This window comes from Apteryx rowi, unplaced genomic scaffold (genome assembly GCF_003343035.1).
Source record: "Apteryx rowi isolate R43461 unplaced genomic scaffold, aptRow1 scaffold_1048, whole genome shotgun sequence".
Classification (NCBI taxonomy): Eukaryota; Metazoa; Chordata; class Aves; order Apterygiformes; family Apterygidae; genus Apteryx; species Apteryx rowi.
The window spans coordinates 79,001-93,182 of record NW_020447251.1 but is presented as its reverse complement, the minus strand read 5'-3'; the positions used below and the strand labels follow the sequence as shown (position 1 = coordinate 93,182).

The 14,182-nt window shown below is 40.8% G+C and overlaps 1 protein-coding gene across 1 annotated transcript; it reads left to right on the top strand.

The window, feature by feature from the left end:
* Positions 1–271: 271 nt before the first annotated feature.
* SFXN4 (sideroflexin 4) lies at positions 272–13,712 on the top strand. Its single transcript, XM_026068343.1, has 14 exons — positions 272–355; positions 516–581; positions 2,377–2,451; positions 3,413–3,439; positions 3,546–3,600; positions 4,396–4,421; positions 5,882–5,932; positions 6,016–6,081; positions 6,197–6,265; positions 7,549–7,639; positions 9,797–9,912; positions 10,916–11,001; positions 12,066–12,180; positions 13,296–13,712. Exons 1-14 carry the CDS (start codon positions 317–319, stop codon positions 13,371–13,373), a joined length of 960 nt encoding a protein of 319 aa, XP_025924128.1. The 5' UTR covers positions 272–316; the 3' UTR covers positions 13,374–13,712.
* Positions 13,713–14,182: the final 470 nt, after the last annotated feature.

Below are 14,182 nucleotides of genomic sequence, written 5' to 3'. Positions count from 1 at the left end.
AAGGGGGCCTCTTTGCAGTCCTGCTCCTTGACTGTATCTGTGCCCCCCAGTCATGCTGAAGGGAAGCTGCCGGAAGAGAAAAAGGCAATCGGACCTTTCCTCTGTTACAGCTCTTTCTGCCCCTTGCTGTTTTTGGCCGGCAAAGCGCCCGTGGCTGCCGGGGCGCTTTGGGGGTGGAGGCGACACCAGGCCGCGGCCGCCCCCCCCCACCCTTCGGCCGGCCGCCGCGGGCCCTGGGACGGCGCCCGCGAGGCCCGGGCGGGCGGAGCGTGCAGCAGCCGGACCGTCCCCGGGCGCCTTCCGGTGCCGCGGCGCCATGGACCCCAACCTGCAGTTGTGGCGGGCGGAGGGCCGGGTAAGGGCTGGGGGGCGGGCGGCAGGGAGGCGCGGCGCGGGCCGGGCCGGGTCGGGCCGGGCCGAGACGGGCGGCGGGGTTCCCCTGCGCCGCCCGAGCTGGGCCCGGCGCCGGCGCGATCGCGGGTGGCGCAGCGAGCCTTGCCACGCGCTTTCCGCAGTCTTTCTTGCAGAGGTTCCGTCTGTGGGCAGATGTCCTCGACCCCCTGCTGCTCCTCCGGCCCTCGGTGAGTGCCTGCGCCCTGCGCTGCTGCTGGCGCCCTGCGCTGCTGCTGGCGCCCGCCGGCGGCCGCATAAACCTTACAGCAGGGATCTTAGCGACTGGCTTTGCTGAGGTGTGGAATATCGTTACAAGCTTCGGAGAAACATAAAATACATTTTCATATATACACATATGTATATTATGTTTTATATATGTACGCACAAATAAATAAATGAAGCAAAAGGATCTAGACCATATCATTTCGGTGGTCCCGTTCAGGACATGGCTGCACCAACAGCTGAGTTAGCCTAGCTGAGGGTCGGGCAGGCCTCTGGGACAAGAGAGCAGGCGTGAGCGGCCGGGCACGCTTTTCCTCAGTGCTGTCTGCTGCCAGTGGACCTGTGATGCGGGACTGCGGCAGCTTTGGAGGAGGTAGATTTGCTGCTGGGCACTGCCGGCGTCTCGGATCGTGGCAGGCCAATTCTGTGCGCCCGTCTGTGCGGTGCCTCTTAGCCTGAAGCTCGTGCAGACAATTTTTGGCTCTCCTGCAAATATCTACACTGATGGGAATCCCCCTCTTAGCTGGAAACACAATTGCTTTGTAGGGCCTTTTTATACCAGAGAATAATAATTATAATTTTAACAATAATTATTGTTAACAGTGTGACTTACTAAACACACTTTCAGCCATAAAGTATAAAGCTTCTAAATTTCAGGAATTGTCACATGAGAGCAAACTTCTGTGGAAGATGTATTTTTCTGTAGTTCTACTTCTGTATAGTTTTATCAGGGAAGGCAGGAAAAAACTATAACACATGGTATGAGAGTTGGTTGCTTGGTTTGTTAAAAACATTTTTGTTGTTTGACTTTTTTTAAAGGGGAAAGTTAAGTTAAAGCAAAATAATACAATCAAAGCATATGTACAGGGGAATTTCCCTGTCACTTACAGAGTTAGTATGTTGTGTGTTTGTCTATATATACACACAAACACATAGATATGGCATGACTATATATATATGCATAAATAATATAATAAATGTTTGTGTGTGTGTAGACACTATCAAGAAACTTTTATAATGCATTCACTGTCTCGGAGATCTGGCAATAGTTCATTCTTCCTTGAATTAAGATACACTGTTGCAAATGAAGACCTGCTCCCTGAAGAAAAGCCAAGTAATCTCACAAGTTCTCCTAAGGGGAACTACTTTTTATGTAGGCTATCTAAAATGAAAGCTACATAAGATTACAATTTTATTATCTTTGAGTATATGTACCTTTTTTTCGTAATTAAAAGCTTAAGCCAAGTTTTAAAGGAAGAGTATAAGACTCAAAACTTGATTACACATTTATAAAGATGCAAGAAGATGTAGTGGTGTTGTGGCTGATTTCTGGCAGGTTTAAAAGTCTGTTTTAAATTTTCATTTGTAAATAGTCATCTGTTGGGGAGATCAGATGGTTGCTTTGGTGAGAACCTTTTAAAGCTTTGAATCTGCCAGTGCACATGAATAAGAACAAGAACAATGCTCTTAATTTCAGTGAGGTTGCTCATATGCTTAAAGTTCAGGGGTACTCATGTAATGGAACTAAAGACTGGTAGATAAAAGCACTGAGGGAGCCTGAATAATATGAAAGTTTCTATGATCTTGAAGAGGCTGTGCACCTATGTGTGTTCTTGCTTTCACTGCTCTGGTGAAGGACAGAAAGGTTCATTAGCTTAACATTTTAGGTTTGTATTTAGTGTGTGTTTTAACTGATATGTTGTGCTTTAGAATATTTAAATCTGGCTTATTTTTTTCTGTTTTGTTTTTTCTTAAATGTAGGAAGAAATAAGAAGCAGCAGATTATCCATACAAAACAATGAAAAGACCCTAAGTGAGCCCATTCACAGCAATCAGGTATTTTGGAGTGCAGTTTACAGAAAATAGAGGTATCTTTTTCATGACTGAAATAGTTGATATTGGAAAGATCTAGCAGACAGAATACTGAGATACAGATACAAGGGATAACAGTAGAAAACTCTTTACTACAGAGATTTTTAATCTGTGAATCTGATCAGAATTTCTTTGGATGACTACTAACTTCAATGCCAAATTTCAGTTTTATCATCCTGAAGAATACTTATTTGCGTGTCATATCACTTAAGTTTAAAAGGAACTCTCAAATCACTCTAGGAATCATTGCTCTGAGCCTGCCTGTCCCCAGTTTAGGTAATATAAGTGATAAATACACAAAATCCATACTGAGCTCGTTTGAAATTGTTGATGTTGCATCATCATATAGAATGCAGGCTGACTGGGTCTCACACCTCGTAAAATGAGCAGTAGCAGTACTTGGATGGGAAATTTACTCAGAGAATTGCCAGAAAGTTGTGCTAAACCCTTGTTTCGTTAGAGGATTCTTTCTTTTGATTCAGTCAGGACTCAGCTGTACCATGTGGCGTTTAGTACCCTGGCTGTTAAAGTGCAAAAGGAGAAGTAAGAAATTTGTGATTCTGAAAAAAACAAAGTCTTAACCATAAGTGTTTAGGCTTTTGGCCATATTTAAGAATTGGTTGTTTTCTATTTATATATTCTATATACTAGCTTAACTTTTTTTGCTTTCTTTTCTGCCATAGTGTGTGCTTTGGTGCTGTTAGTCAGCACATGAAATATGAGTAAATTATATTCAGCCATGAGTATGTGGGGGAAAATTTCACAGAGAAAATAATGCATGGGGGTGTATATATATTTATATACATATAGCACTCCATATAAATGTGAGTTATTGGAAAAGTGATATCTATAATAAATTTAGAAACAAGTTTTTATTCAATCTCTTCTGAAACTTGATTGCTAATCTAATTTTCAAATTATTTAGATGAAGCAGGCCTTCCTGCTAAGCCTGGTAAGTTTACAAAAGATTTAGAAATCTATTCTTTTTCTTTCTTATTTAAGTATGGCAAAGATGGTCTAATCTTCCCTTTCTTCCCTTTTTTTTTTTCTCCTTGAAGTCTAGCGTGCATCCTGATACGGACAGTGTAATTCCTGTTTTGTTTAGACCTCCAGGTCAGTTCCCTTAAGTTTTTCTGTGTGTGACTGAAGCATCAAAGGGAAATGGCTCATAGTAAATAACCACTGTGATACTATAGCGATACTCTTCCCATATAGAAAAAAATGTGTACGCTTTTACTTCTGTTACTTGCATTTATCTTGTTTATTGAAGATTTATTCCCACAGTGCTCTAGAAGAGGCATGTTACCTGCAGTTCATCTGCAGAAATGGTCTGACCAGTCTCTATTTTTTGGCACTACATAATGAGTACCCAAATACCTTCACAGGTAAAACAGTCCACGATATTCTAGGTTGTCCCTTGGTGCACATGGCTACTATATGAATTTAATTGCTGTGGTGGCAGGTAGACTCTGCTTGGGGTGATGTATAGACAAGATACCATAGAGAGTTAATCAGACACAAGCATACTTAGACTATTTATTTGTTACTTTATGTAACCACTCACAGATATGGCAGCCTTTGTTGCTGCATTCTTGCTTTTGAATGGAGGGAGGAGAAGCAATTTCCCTTCAGAGCTCGGTTATATAGTTTCCAAGTAGCCATGTTGAGTGGAGTTCACAAGAGCTTCTTTTCGCCATAAGCTGAGACAGATGCTCTAGCTTCTTGAATGAATACTGAGAGACAAAGATCAAAATTGCAGCTCCTGGAGATGGTGCTGTTTTGTGGGCTAGTGTTTTCTTTTCAGCTGAAACTAGAAGGGGGGAAGTTAGGGGGAGTTTTCTTCTCAAAACCATGAATCTAGACTCACAGCAGTTATTGTTACTGAAATAAAGTTGTTCTTCTTTTTAGCCTTCCTGCCCCTATCTCTTCCATTGGTGAGTAATGATGAAAGATGCTAGTGTGTCACATGGCTTACATTTTTTCAAAGCCAGGATTTGCAAAGAGGGAATGAGAGGATTTAGGTTTCTCAGTTGTATGTTCAGCACAACCTTTTAGAAGAACTGTGGGTTTTGGGAAGGGTTGAGTCACTTTCTAGAAATCAAGCCCTTAAGGAGTCATATTAGATGTCCAAACTGTTAGCTACCGTGCTTCAGCAGTGTTCAGAGAGACTGTTCTTGCCTGAAGGTCAGCTTTTATATGTAAGGTGTTGAAATTCATTAGGCATTGAGAGCAAGGCCTGTTTTTGGTCTGTTTAGACTCGGAAAAAATGGGACTGTATTTGGAAAGAGTCGGAGCCTACTACACTATTGTTCGGCACCAAAATGTGAATTTTCTCTTACACAGTTCATATTTTTGCCTCTAAAAATTGGTGTTGTTAGGAAATGACAAAAGGTGTGAAAATAAACTCTTGTTATAGTTCCCCTAAACTCCAATTCATCTACATTGCACCATTTTATTTGATCAAGTTTGTAGCTGTAATTTTATGCACATTTATCCATTTAGATGTGTTTGCCTATGTGTTTGACATAGGAGTATGCATACTGAGATATTTAATTCCGTATACAGGTTACTACATGAATCTGTGGCACCACTAGAAAGTATAATGAAAATCTTGATGGCTGTTACATTAAGAACAGTAATAGAACTAACAGGAATATTTAATGTTTACAACTTAATGCTCTTTCATAGATGTGGTTAGATTCATCTCTGGCATTAATAATAGGAGTAGTGTGACCCACTAGTAATAAATGAATTATTGATCCTCCTCTGAGGCTTTGCACATTCCCTGCCCTTCTCTTACTCTACAGTTGCCGTATCTTAGTTGACTTTGATATTCTTTGAGAGTGCTCCACACGTTAAGGTAAAAGTGTCCTGGTGGGTCAGACCTCAAGAAAGACCATAGTTTATAGCTGAAGTTCTTATTCACTGTCTGAACTAGACTAGGACTTGGGAAGTAACTACTAAAATCTCAGACCTTGGATTAGTTAGATCTAGTATCTCTGTACCCACCAGCCAAAACTGCCTGACCCTTACTCATTCTTTTCTTTAATTATTATTTCTACTATCTAGGTTATTCTGTTGCATCTATTTAAACTTCACAGGTACAAATGCATTTTTTAGTTTGAGTAAAAGAGCATCTTGCCCAAATATTCTTGTACACTATGTTTTAATAACTGTATCTCTGTGTTTTATTTTGGATAGAGAAAGTGAATATGTCACTTCCATGGCAAGAAAGTTCTAGTATGTTAGCCTAGAACCAGGGCAAATAGCCTCTGGTGTGGCCTGGAGCCTTTGACAGTCCTGCAAATAGTAACATAGCAATTCCAACCAACCACCGCTGACCAGAAACTACTAATTCATCAAAATTAATTTTCCCATGGGGTTTTCCTTTTAGGTTATTGTTTCATCACTTCAGCTCCCAGCAAAGAATGCATTTCTTTGTCAGGTAGTTGTCTCTTTCTTTCTATATTTACACGTCTTAGTCTCAGTTCCAAATTCATTTTTGCTTATAGTCTCTCCTTTCTGCAGTTTGTGTTTCACACATATACAACTGGATTCACCCTAATCAATGGAAATGGTACCACGAAGGCTGAAGTATGTGTTGATTTTTATTTTTGGAATAATCTTAATTGTACAATTACATTTTGAACATGATTTACAAGTGTATTACAAGTGTACTTACACTGTATGTTTCCTCTGTCCTTTTTAGGAGTACTCTGTTCAACAAAAGCAAGTCTTCTGCGGCTTGGGAGCTATCTGCTATGCAGCATTTATAGGTGTATGTATTTGCTCAGTGCTCGTTTTCTTGATATGCTGACAAGGAGTAGGCCCTGAGATAATCACACTGCCAAATATCCCTGAGGGTTATGCTCTTTATGTCCCACTCTGATGTCTTCCCCCAGAGCTGTTGAGAATAGGAGAGTTTTCTTGATCAGCCATCAGCCAATACCTTGCTTGGCTTCCTCTGATGCTTTCTCTTAGGTCCTTTTCTTTATTATTTTTGAGCTTAGAAAATGGGTGGTGAGGCGAAATGATCAGAGTTTATAAACACAGAATAACTCACTGGGTTGCTGTAGTTGCTCTTTGACCTTTGGAAGAGATCTGGCTAACTCTAAACAAGTGGTGAAAGCTGCATGCTGCTGTGCTGGATGGAGATAGCTCAGATCCCAGAACCAGCACAATCATGAAAATATTGCACTGGGTGCAGATTAATTAGCTTTTCAGGAGAGCTAGGTAGCTGAGGGGCAGTGCTATGGTGAAAAAGCTATGTGGTTTCCAGAGCTTGCCATATCAGAGTAAGCTCTGGTATCCTCGTGATATTGCATTGCGGGTGTTGATGTCCCTAGAATGCATTTTCTTACTCTCCACACTAAACTATGCTCTTTATAAGCCTTCTGTCAGAAAAATATGGGCATTCCTGCATTTGTTAGCTGGGCTTTCTCCTCTTTCCACTAGGCAAAACAGTCAGGCCAGTAGTGCTCAGGGGTTACAGAGGTCTGGGGAGGCAGCTGTGCCCGTGGGTGAATGTGGACATTCTTCCCCCTTGTCCTCCAAGGGAAACTCTGAGGTGTAGCTGGTGTCCTGTCCATTTGTTTCTAAATAAAACTTGCAGGAAGTTTGCTATGGGAATATAGAATAGGGCTGAAATTACAGAGATAGAAATGTGAATTGACAAGTGCACCAGGTGTCTGATTTAGGGGAGAAAGCAGCACATGTACTGTAGAGGCAGTTGGATGGATAGCTAAGGGGAATTAGTGAGAGGTAATTGTTCTCCTTTTGCTGTCTTTGCATACGTACTACTACTGTCCACTACATGATAGTCTTTAATACTTTTTTACCATATTAGTTCCTATTCTCATATAAAACAGTGATTACCAAAACCTTTCTCAGTAACTAGAGAACATGTGTATTTCTTTGAATTATTAAACCAAAGCATTTGTTTACTTTTGTAGATGATATCTTAAGTACTAAGTTGCAGACTCTTTCTCCTAAACTGTTGCACGTATTGAAATATTTTATACTTTTTTAATAGAAGGTGCCTGTTTCCTCCCAATGCCTTAGGCTGTTCCTATCTTCTTCATGAATCGATACACATTGAAGAGTCCCTTAACGCAGCTAGTTGTCAGAAAACTTTTACCTGCTCCTCTTCTTGGTGAGTAAAAAGAAACCGTACATCACACAGCTGGTCTGAGGGCCATTTGCTGCCCCACATGACTACAATTTTCTTGCCTTTGCACACATATGGTCTTCATTGTTTACTAGCCTTCTTCTCTGACTGCCATTGCTGGGTACTGTCCCTTCTGTGTGAGAGTTAATGCTGATCAGTGTAGATGACCTTTATTTGATACTTGCTAGTTTTTAGTTTTAAAGCTGCAGGGCATTGCTCTGACCTTTGCATACGTGACATACAACTGTTTCTCTTAAAGAAATTCAGGGATACAGTTGGTGTTTTCCTTTGGCTGGGTGAACTCAGACATTATCTCGAAACCACCAAGACTGACAGGAGTGATGAAGAAGGCAGTGACATTAGTATTGACACCACCTGATGTGGTACATACATGACACCAGAGTGCAACACAACTCTAGCTATGCACTGCCATAGTTCCTTATTCAGATTGGGGCTGCTGCTGGCTGTGTAACTGCTGACAGTAGTAAGTAAGTGAGAGTTATTACATCAGAATATTATTAACCTTGCAAGATAATAGGTCTCATTCATTACTGAAACAGCTCTCCTGACATAGTGAAATTGCACCAGGATAAGTTTAACTATTTGATCACAGAGACTCACATAATGGTTGAGTTTGGAAGGGGCCTCTGCAGATCATCTGGTCCAAACCCACTGCTCAAACAGGCTCAGCTAGAGCAGGTTGCCCAGGACCATGTCCAGGCAGGTTTTGAATATCTCCAAGGATGGAGACTCTACAAATTCTCTGTGCAACCTGTTCCAGTGTTTGATTACCCTCACTGTAAAAAATTCTTTTTGTATGCTGAAGTGGAATTTCCTGTATTCGAATTTGTGCCCATTGCCTCTTATCCTGTCTCTGGGCGCTGCTGAGAAGAGTCTGGCTCTGTACTCTTTACATCCTCCCATCAGATATTTACGAACATTAATAAGATCCCCCTGAGCCTTCTCTTAGCCAGGCTAATCAGTCCCAGCTCTCTCAGCCTCTCCTCATATGAGAAATGCTCATATGCCCTTAATCATCTTTGTGACCCTTCACTGGACTCACTCCAGTAAATCGATGTTGATGTTGGTAACTGTTTCTCTACTGCCATTAATAGGAAATCATGGCCTTTTCTAGGGGGAAACTGGTAAAGTTAAACAAATTTCATCTTGTCTGGTCCAAGTTATGTGAGATGGCTACCCAAACCTTTCTGAGGATCTGCATAAAAGCTCGCTGACTTGTTTCCCTTGGAACAGATTTTAGAATGTGCTTCTGTTTTCTTAAGTCTAGAGAGAAACTGGAGGGTAACTGATTAATATTAGTCTAGCATTTGAAAAGTGTCATGTGTTACACTGATATCTTTATTGAGCAGCCCTGCCAAAAAGTAACAAAAAGAAATCTCTCTTTTCAAACAAGGTTAGCTCAACAGGTGATGCCTTGTTACGCCTGAATCTTGGTCTAGAAAAGAGAAAGGAGAAAAACAGATGGATTAAAAACTCCCTTTCAATATGGCCTTTATATGTGTGGGTAGTTCAGGCTCATGATTTTAGTGACTATGGAATGGATATTTTCGGGCACCTCATCATGCTGGATCTGAAGGAGGCTGAAATATTCTCATCCTGTAGCAGATATCTAGGATCCAGCTGAAGCTCTGCTGCTTGTGACTGAGACACGTGGCTGGACAGAGAAATACAATCGCGGAACATATTACAGCCAGCATTCCCCTGGTACCCTCCCTTACAAATCAAGGATGCAACCTTTATCTCAAGCCTTCCCTGTTCTGTTTCTTTTCTTATGTACTGGATTTTGCACTAACCTGTACAAAATCTACGCACAACACAAACCCCTCCCCTTTCTCTTAAGAACAATGTACTGTTGGTTTGAAATGGGTGGTAGTGATGAAAGCTCTGAGTGTCCATACTAATAAAGCAACTTCTGGGTTTGGGGCCTTAAAATCTCTTTCAGGCTTCTGAAACAAGTATTAAGATCCCAGGTAGATTTTTATGGGCAGTCTCTTCTTCAGCTGCCAGGATACTCAATTGTGAACTGTTGAACTGGATGTTTAAAATGGACATAATTATGAATGTTATTACTGAGATAGTCTTGTTAGATCTTTCAAAGCAAAATCCTCTTTAACTCTGCAGGCTTGATGTGTGCATTTACTGTGGCGGTGGTGAGAAGCCCAGAGTTTGAGAATGGGATTGAAGTGATGGACAGGAATGGCAAAGTTGTAGGAATATCACAGAAGGCTGGTAAGAAGGTAGGCAAAGATGGGGGCCTCTCTTGACTTGCCTGGCAAAGAGCTGAACTTGAGGCTGAGAGTAGATAGAGTTGGATATACTGAAATGAGGAACCACTAAATGTTAATCCTGAATCAGATGCTGAATCTTTGGGTAAACTTGGACCAGGTCTCTGGAACTAGGTTGGGGCCTGTCTTGTGTCTCCAAGGGTTGGCAGCCCCTCTGGCCCAATACATCCAGTGCCAGAGCTGAGCCACCGGGATGCAAATACAGTGATTTCTATTCTCCCTGGTCACATCAGAAGAGACAAGGCTCTTGGAGCTTCTGCCTCTGATGGTGCACCTCAGAGAAAAGCCTTGTATTGTACATAGTACATGCATCTTCTATAGTAGTTTTAAAGGCTGTGCTTCCTAAAGGTTAATGTCCTGATCTACGGTGTGGTGGTGCATTTCATCCTTGGGATCCAATTGTGGACCAAAAGGTCCCTGTACTTGCTCCCTGCCTTGTTTCTCAGCATCCACTGTAGAGCCCGGCACAAAAGGAACTAGAGCAAGGACACATCTTTTTTTTGTGCTCTCAGTGACCCTCCCTTTCAATACTGGTGTCCATGGGAAGGAGAAAACAGCTAGATATAAAGATGTGTGGACAGCTGGAGAGAGAATTTCAAATTTGCTAAGATATGGGTAAGAGGCCCAGAAGTTATGACCATTTGGAAAGAGTTCAGCACACTTAAAAAAGGCAGATCATGGCAAAATGATTGTCATGGTAGGAAAACTTGATGGGGCCTCAGTAGTATCACCTTCCTTTTAAGGCATTTATTAGTCACAAGTGGAATATTTGCCAAATGAAAGAGTTCAGTTTCCATTTATAAAAGAAACCCTCTAACAAATATTTTCATCCTTGACTTACCTATTGCTTGAAACTCCAGAGTATTAGACAAAAAAGTTTTCACAGAAACATGCAGTATTTGGAGCTGCAGGGAGCACTGCTCTGAACAACGTTTATTTTTCTCCCTCTCTGGAGGCCGTAAAAGAAACAGCATTGTCAAGAGCAGCCTTGTTTGGGACAGCCTTCTTCCTGCCAGCTGTGTTTATGTACTTTGTGGAAAGGTAAGAGGTATTACAACAAGGATGGGGGTGCCTGGTTAGTGTTTATTCTGGTATTTAGTCTGGCTGTTACCACATGCCAATTTTTTCATACTTTTGCGATATTGCTTGCTTTGGTAGAAGGGGTTATCTGGGAGGTTTCTGTTCAGTGTAATTCACTTATTTATCTAAGTGACTCTGGTTGTGTCGGCACCCATGCTTTGATTTTATTGCAGGAGGTTGTCTAAAGCTATGAGGATTTCCTCTGTTCTCCTGGGCAGGAAACATGTTTGTCTGTGCTCTTCTGACAGGCCACTTTCCAGCACCTAGGTTCCCTAACTGATTTGAGTGCTGCTTACCTTAGATTTGTTATTCCTTAAGAGAGAATATGGGACTTGAATTTGTCACTAAAACTGGACCTCAACTCCCAGATAGCCGGCCATACATTATAAAACCTTTATTGCTTTTGCAACATTTTAAAAACCCTGTATCCTAAGAATTCACTGTATATTTTATCAGAGAGTTTTTAGCTTTCCTTCAGCTTTTGGTGAGGATCACATATCTCATTTAATTAGCATTAGAGAATCCTGTTATCAGAAGACATAAATGCAGATGCAAGATAAATTTAAAAAATAGAGTAGTAAATTTATGCATAATGCTAAGTAGAACTGCCAAGAGGAACTAAATCTTAAAGGAAAGAGAAGGTGATACAAGAAAAATCTGAGTCAAAGGACTGAAACACTTTAAAGCACTAATGCACCTTCTGTTCTTTTGTCATTTTGATATTGCTGCTTACATTCTTGATCTTGTATTGCCATTCTGGTCTCAAGAAATGCTGCAGTTAAAGAAATCCAAAGCAAGGGGAAATAACAGGAAGCTGAGAGTAAGAAATTGGGAAATAACAGGAAGTTGAGAGTAAGAAATTAGGAAATAAAATAAGGCAGCACCTTTAGGATTTGTAAACCTAAGTTATTACTAACTTTAGTGCAATTTCAACCAGTGAAACAGTAGCTAATGCTCTTTATTTCATTGTCAGATTATTTTTCAAGCCAGAACTGACATACTTATCTTTTCCATATCTTTGACAGAGCAAACTTTGCAAAAACTCCACGTGCTTTGGCTTCAATGAGAATGATGATGATTACATCAGTACTGGCAGGGATGCTGCCAGTTTCACTTAGTATGTTCCCACAGTGTGGGGAGGTAAGTCTTTTCATCGGAACTGATTTTGGATTATTACTGTATTAAATCAGTCTGTAACTATGGACAGCAGTCTAAGCCCAGGTAGCAAAAATCAATAGGATTAAAATGGTTAGTGTGTCCAAAATGGGGTGGTGGAGAGGCTGCTTTGGAAGGCCTATGTATGATGTAGAGGCCTACAGGATTTGTTTTGTCTAATTTGCATTGGGTGTCATTTATATTTACAGTTAGATTTATTAGATTTCTGCAATAGTCTGAAGCAAGCAAGGCCAGTAGAGCCTTCTTAAAGATTAAAACCAAGACTCTCTCAGCACTATTTTCAGTCCTGCTGAAGTCAGTTAGGTCACAGATGAGAATCTTTTCTTTTACGCAAAGTCAGCATGAGCTCGTCAAAGAGGTAAACCAACTCACATGTGACATCCCTTTCCTCTAGCTGTGCAAGGTCATCGCTTCACCCTGCCTTATCAAATGGTTAAGTTAATCTGTTCCCTGGGTAACTACTCCTTCCTGGCAGGTTTTAAAGGGAGGTTGTAACCCTTGGAACTTTGGCCTCTAGAGAAGGTCAGGTGAGAGGACTCTGGGATGCTTTTCTGAGGTTGTTTCCTCTCCCTTACCAGCGCTTGTGAGTATTCTCAGAAAATCGTAAAGGGAGCTCTTGCAGTTTCCAATGGCTTCTCTTAGCCTAAGAGCTCTGGCATTCTTCTCTTAATCCCTTTTGGCAACAAGGATAAACCAGGGACTTTTGAGAAATTATGTACTGAGAGTATGGCTGGTTTATTTCCTTTGAGCTTCCCAATTGCTCAGCTCACAGGAGAAGTTTTCCTGGGTGAGTCAGTCAAATACAGTGAATGGAGACAACTTTAGTAATGCTCTGGTTAGATATCAGGAGTACCTCTAAGTTTAAGTAAAACACATTTCTTTCTTTATGTTTACATTTTTTAAATATATCAGAGAAGCAAAAAAACCAACCAACCAAACCCCTAAAAAAGGCCTCAAATCTCTCATAATATTGTTTCTGAATACAGTATTTCAACTAGTACAAAGTTTGAAGTATAGAAGATTTAACGTGTACTTACCAGGATACGGTGTTGCTGATTCACTTTTTCTAAAAATTTCAGATAAAGCGAGCAGACCTGGAACCAGAAATTCTGTCATCTACAGAAGAAGCAGAATTATTCTATAATAGAGGAATTTAGGGATTGGCTTTAATGTATAAATGTGTGCTCTGGTTAAAGTGAACTCCGAATGCCTCAACAAACTCAATGGAATACTTGACTGATCAAATCATGAGTTTAGTGGGAGGGCACATAATGGATTTGGTGTAAAATGATGTGGTCTATAACCAGGCAGACTTTTAAGAGGAAGACTTGCTATTTGCAAGTCCCAGCCTACAGGCAGGTATGTACACATACCTTGATGTTGTAAGTGATATTTGTACCAGAAAGGTTTGTTGTAACAGTGCACGTGTCACAAACTGTGTTCATTATGCTTCCTCATGTGACTGATTTCTTAATTAAAAGACTGTAACTATTGAATACAAAGTTTTATTTTTCTGTTGCTGTTGCTGCGCCTTTCAACATGCTGCTTTCCAGGAACACAATTGGTAAAGGCATTAACATCAGTAGTCCTTTGGGGAAAGTCAATCTGGTTCTTCTCAGAAAACTTGCTTTTAATATGTAGTGGTATTAGACAAAACAACCCTGATAACAATGTAATGTTGGTTAAATTTTAGTTGTTGTGGGAATAAGATAGAAGGAAGCTCCACATCTGTGACAGGACACCCTGTTGTAGGCAGATCATAGGAGAGATTGCTCTAAGATCACTAAAGATGTTATGTACAGTACTCCTAAGGCTCTGTGTGACAAGAATAAATATAGATTAAATATAATAATCGCTTTCACAGAAATAATTTTACAGGTACAGCCTCCAAAATCTGTATGTATTTAACTTTCTTAAAGAGTGCAATAAACATCTCACTACTATCCTATTGCTAGAGGATTTAGAT

Coding starts and splice junctions, on each gene's coding strand:
- SFXN4 (XM_026068343.1), top strand. CDS start 317: ATGGACCCCAACCTGCAGTTGTGGCGGGCGGAGGGCCGG. Junction 3,601..4,395: donor TGTTTTGTTTAGACCTCCAG/GTCAGTTCCCTT, acceptor TCTTCTTTTTAG/CCTTCCTGCCCCTATCTCTT. Junction 6,082..6,196: donor ATGGTACCACGAAGGCTGAA/GTATGTGTTGAT, acceptor TGTCCTTTTTAG/GAGTACTCTGTTCAACAAAA.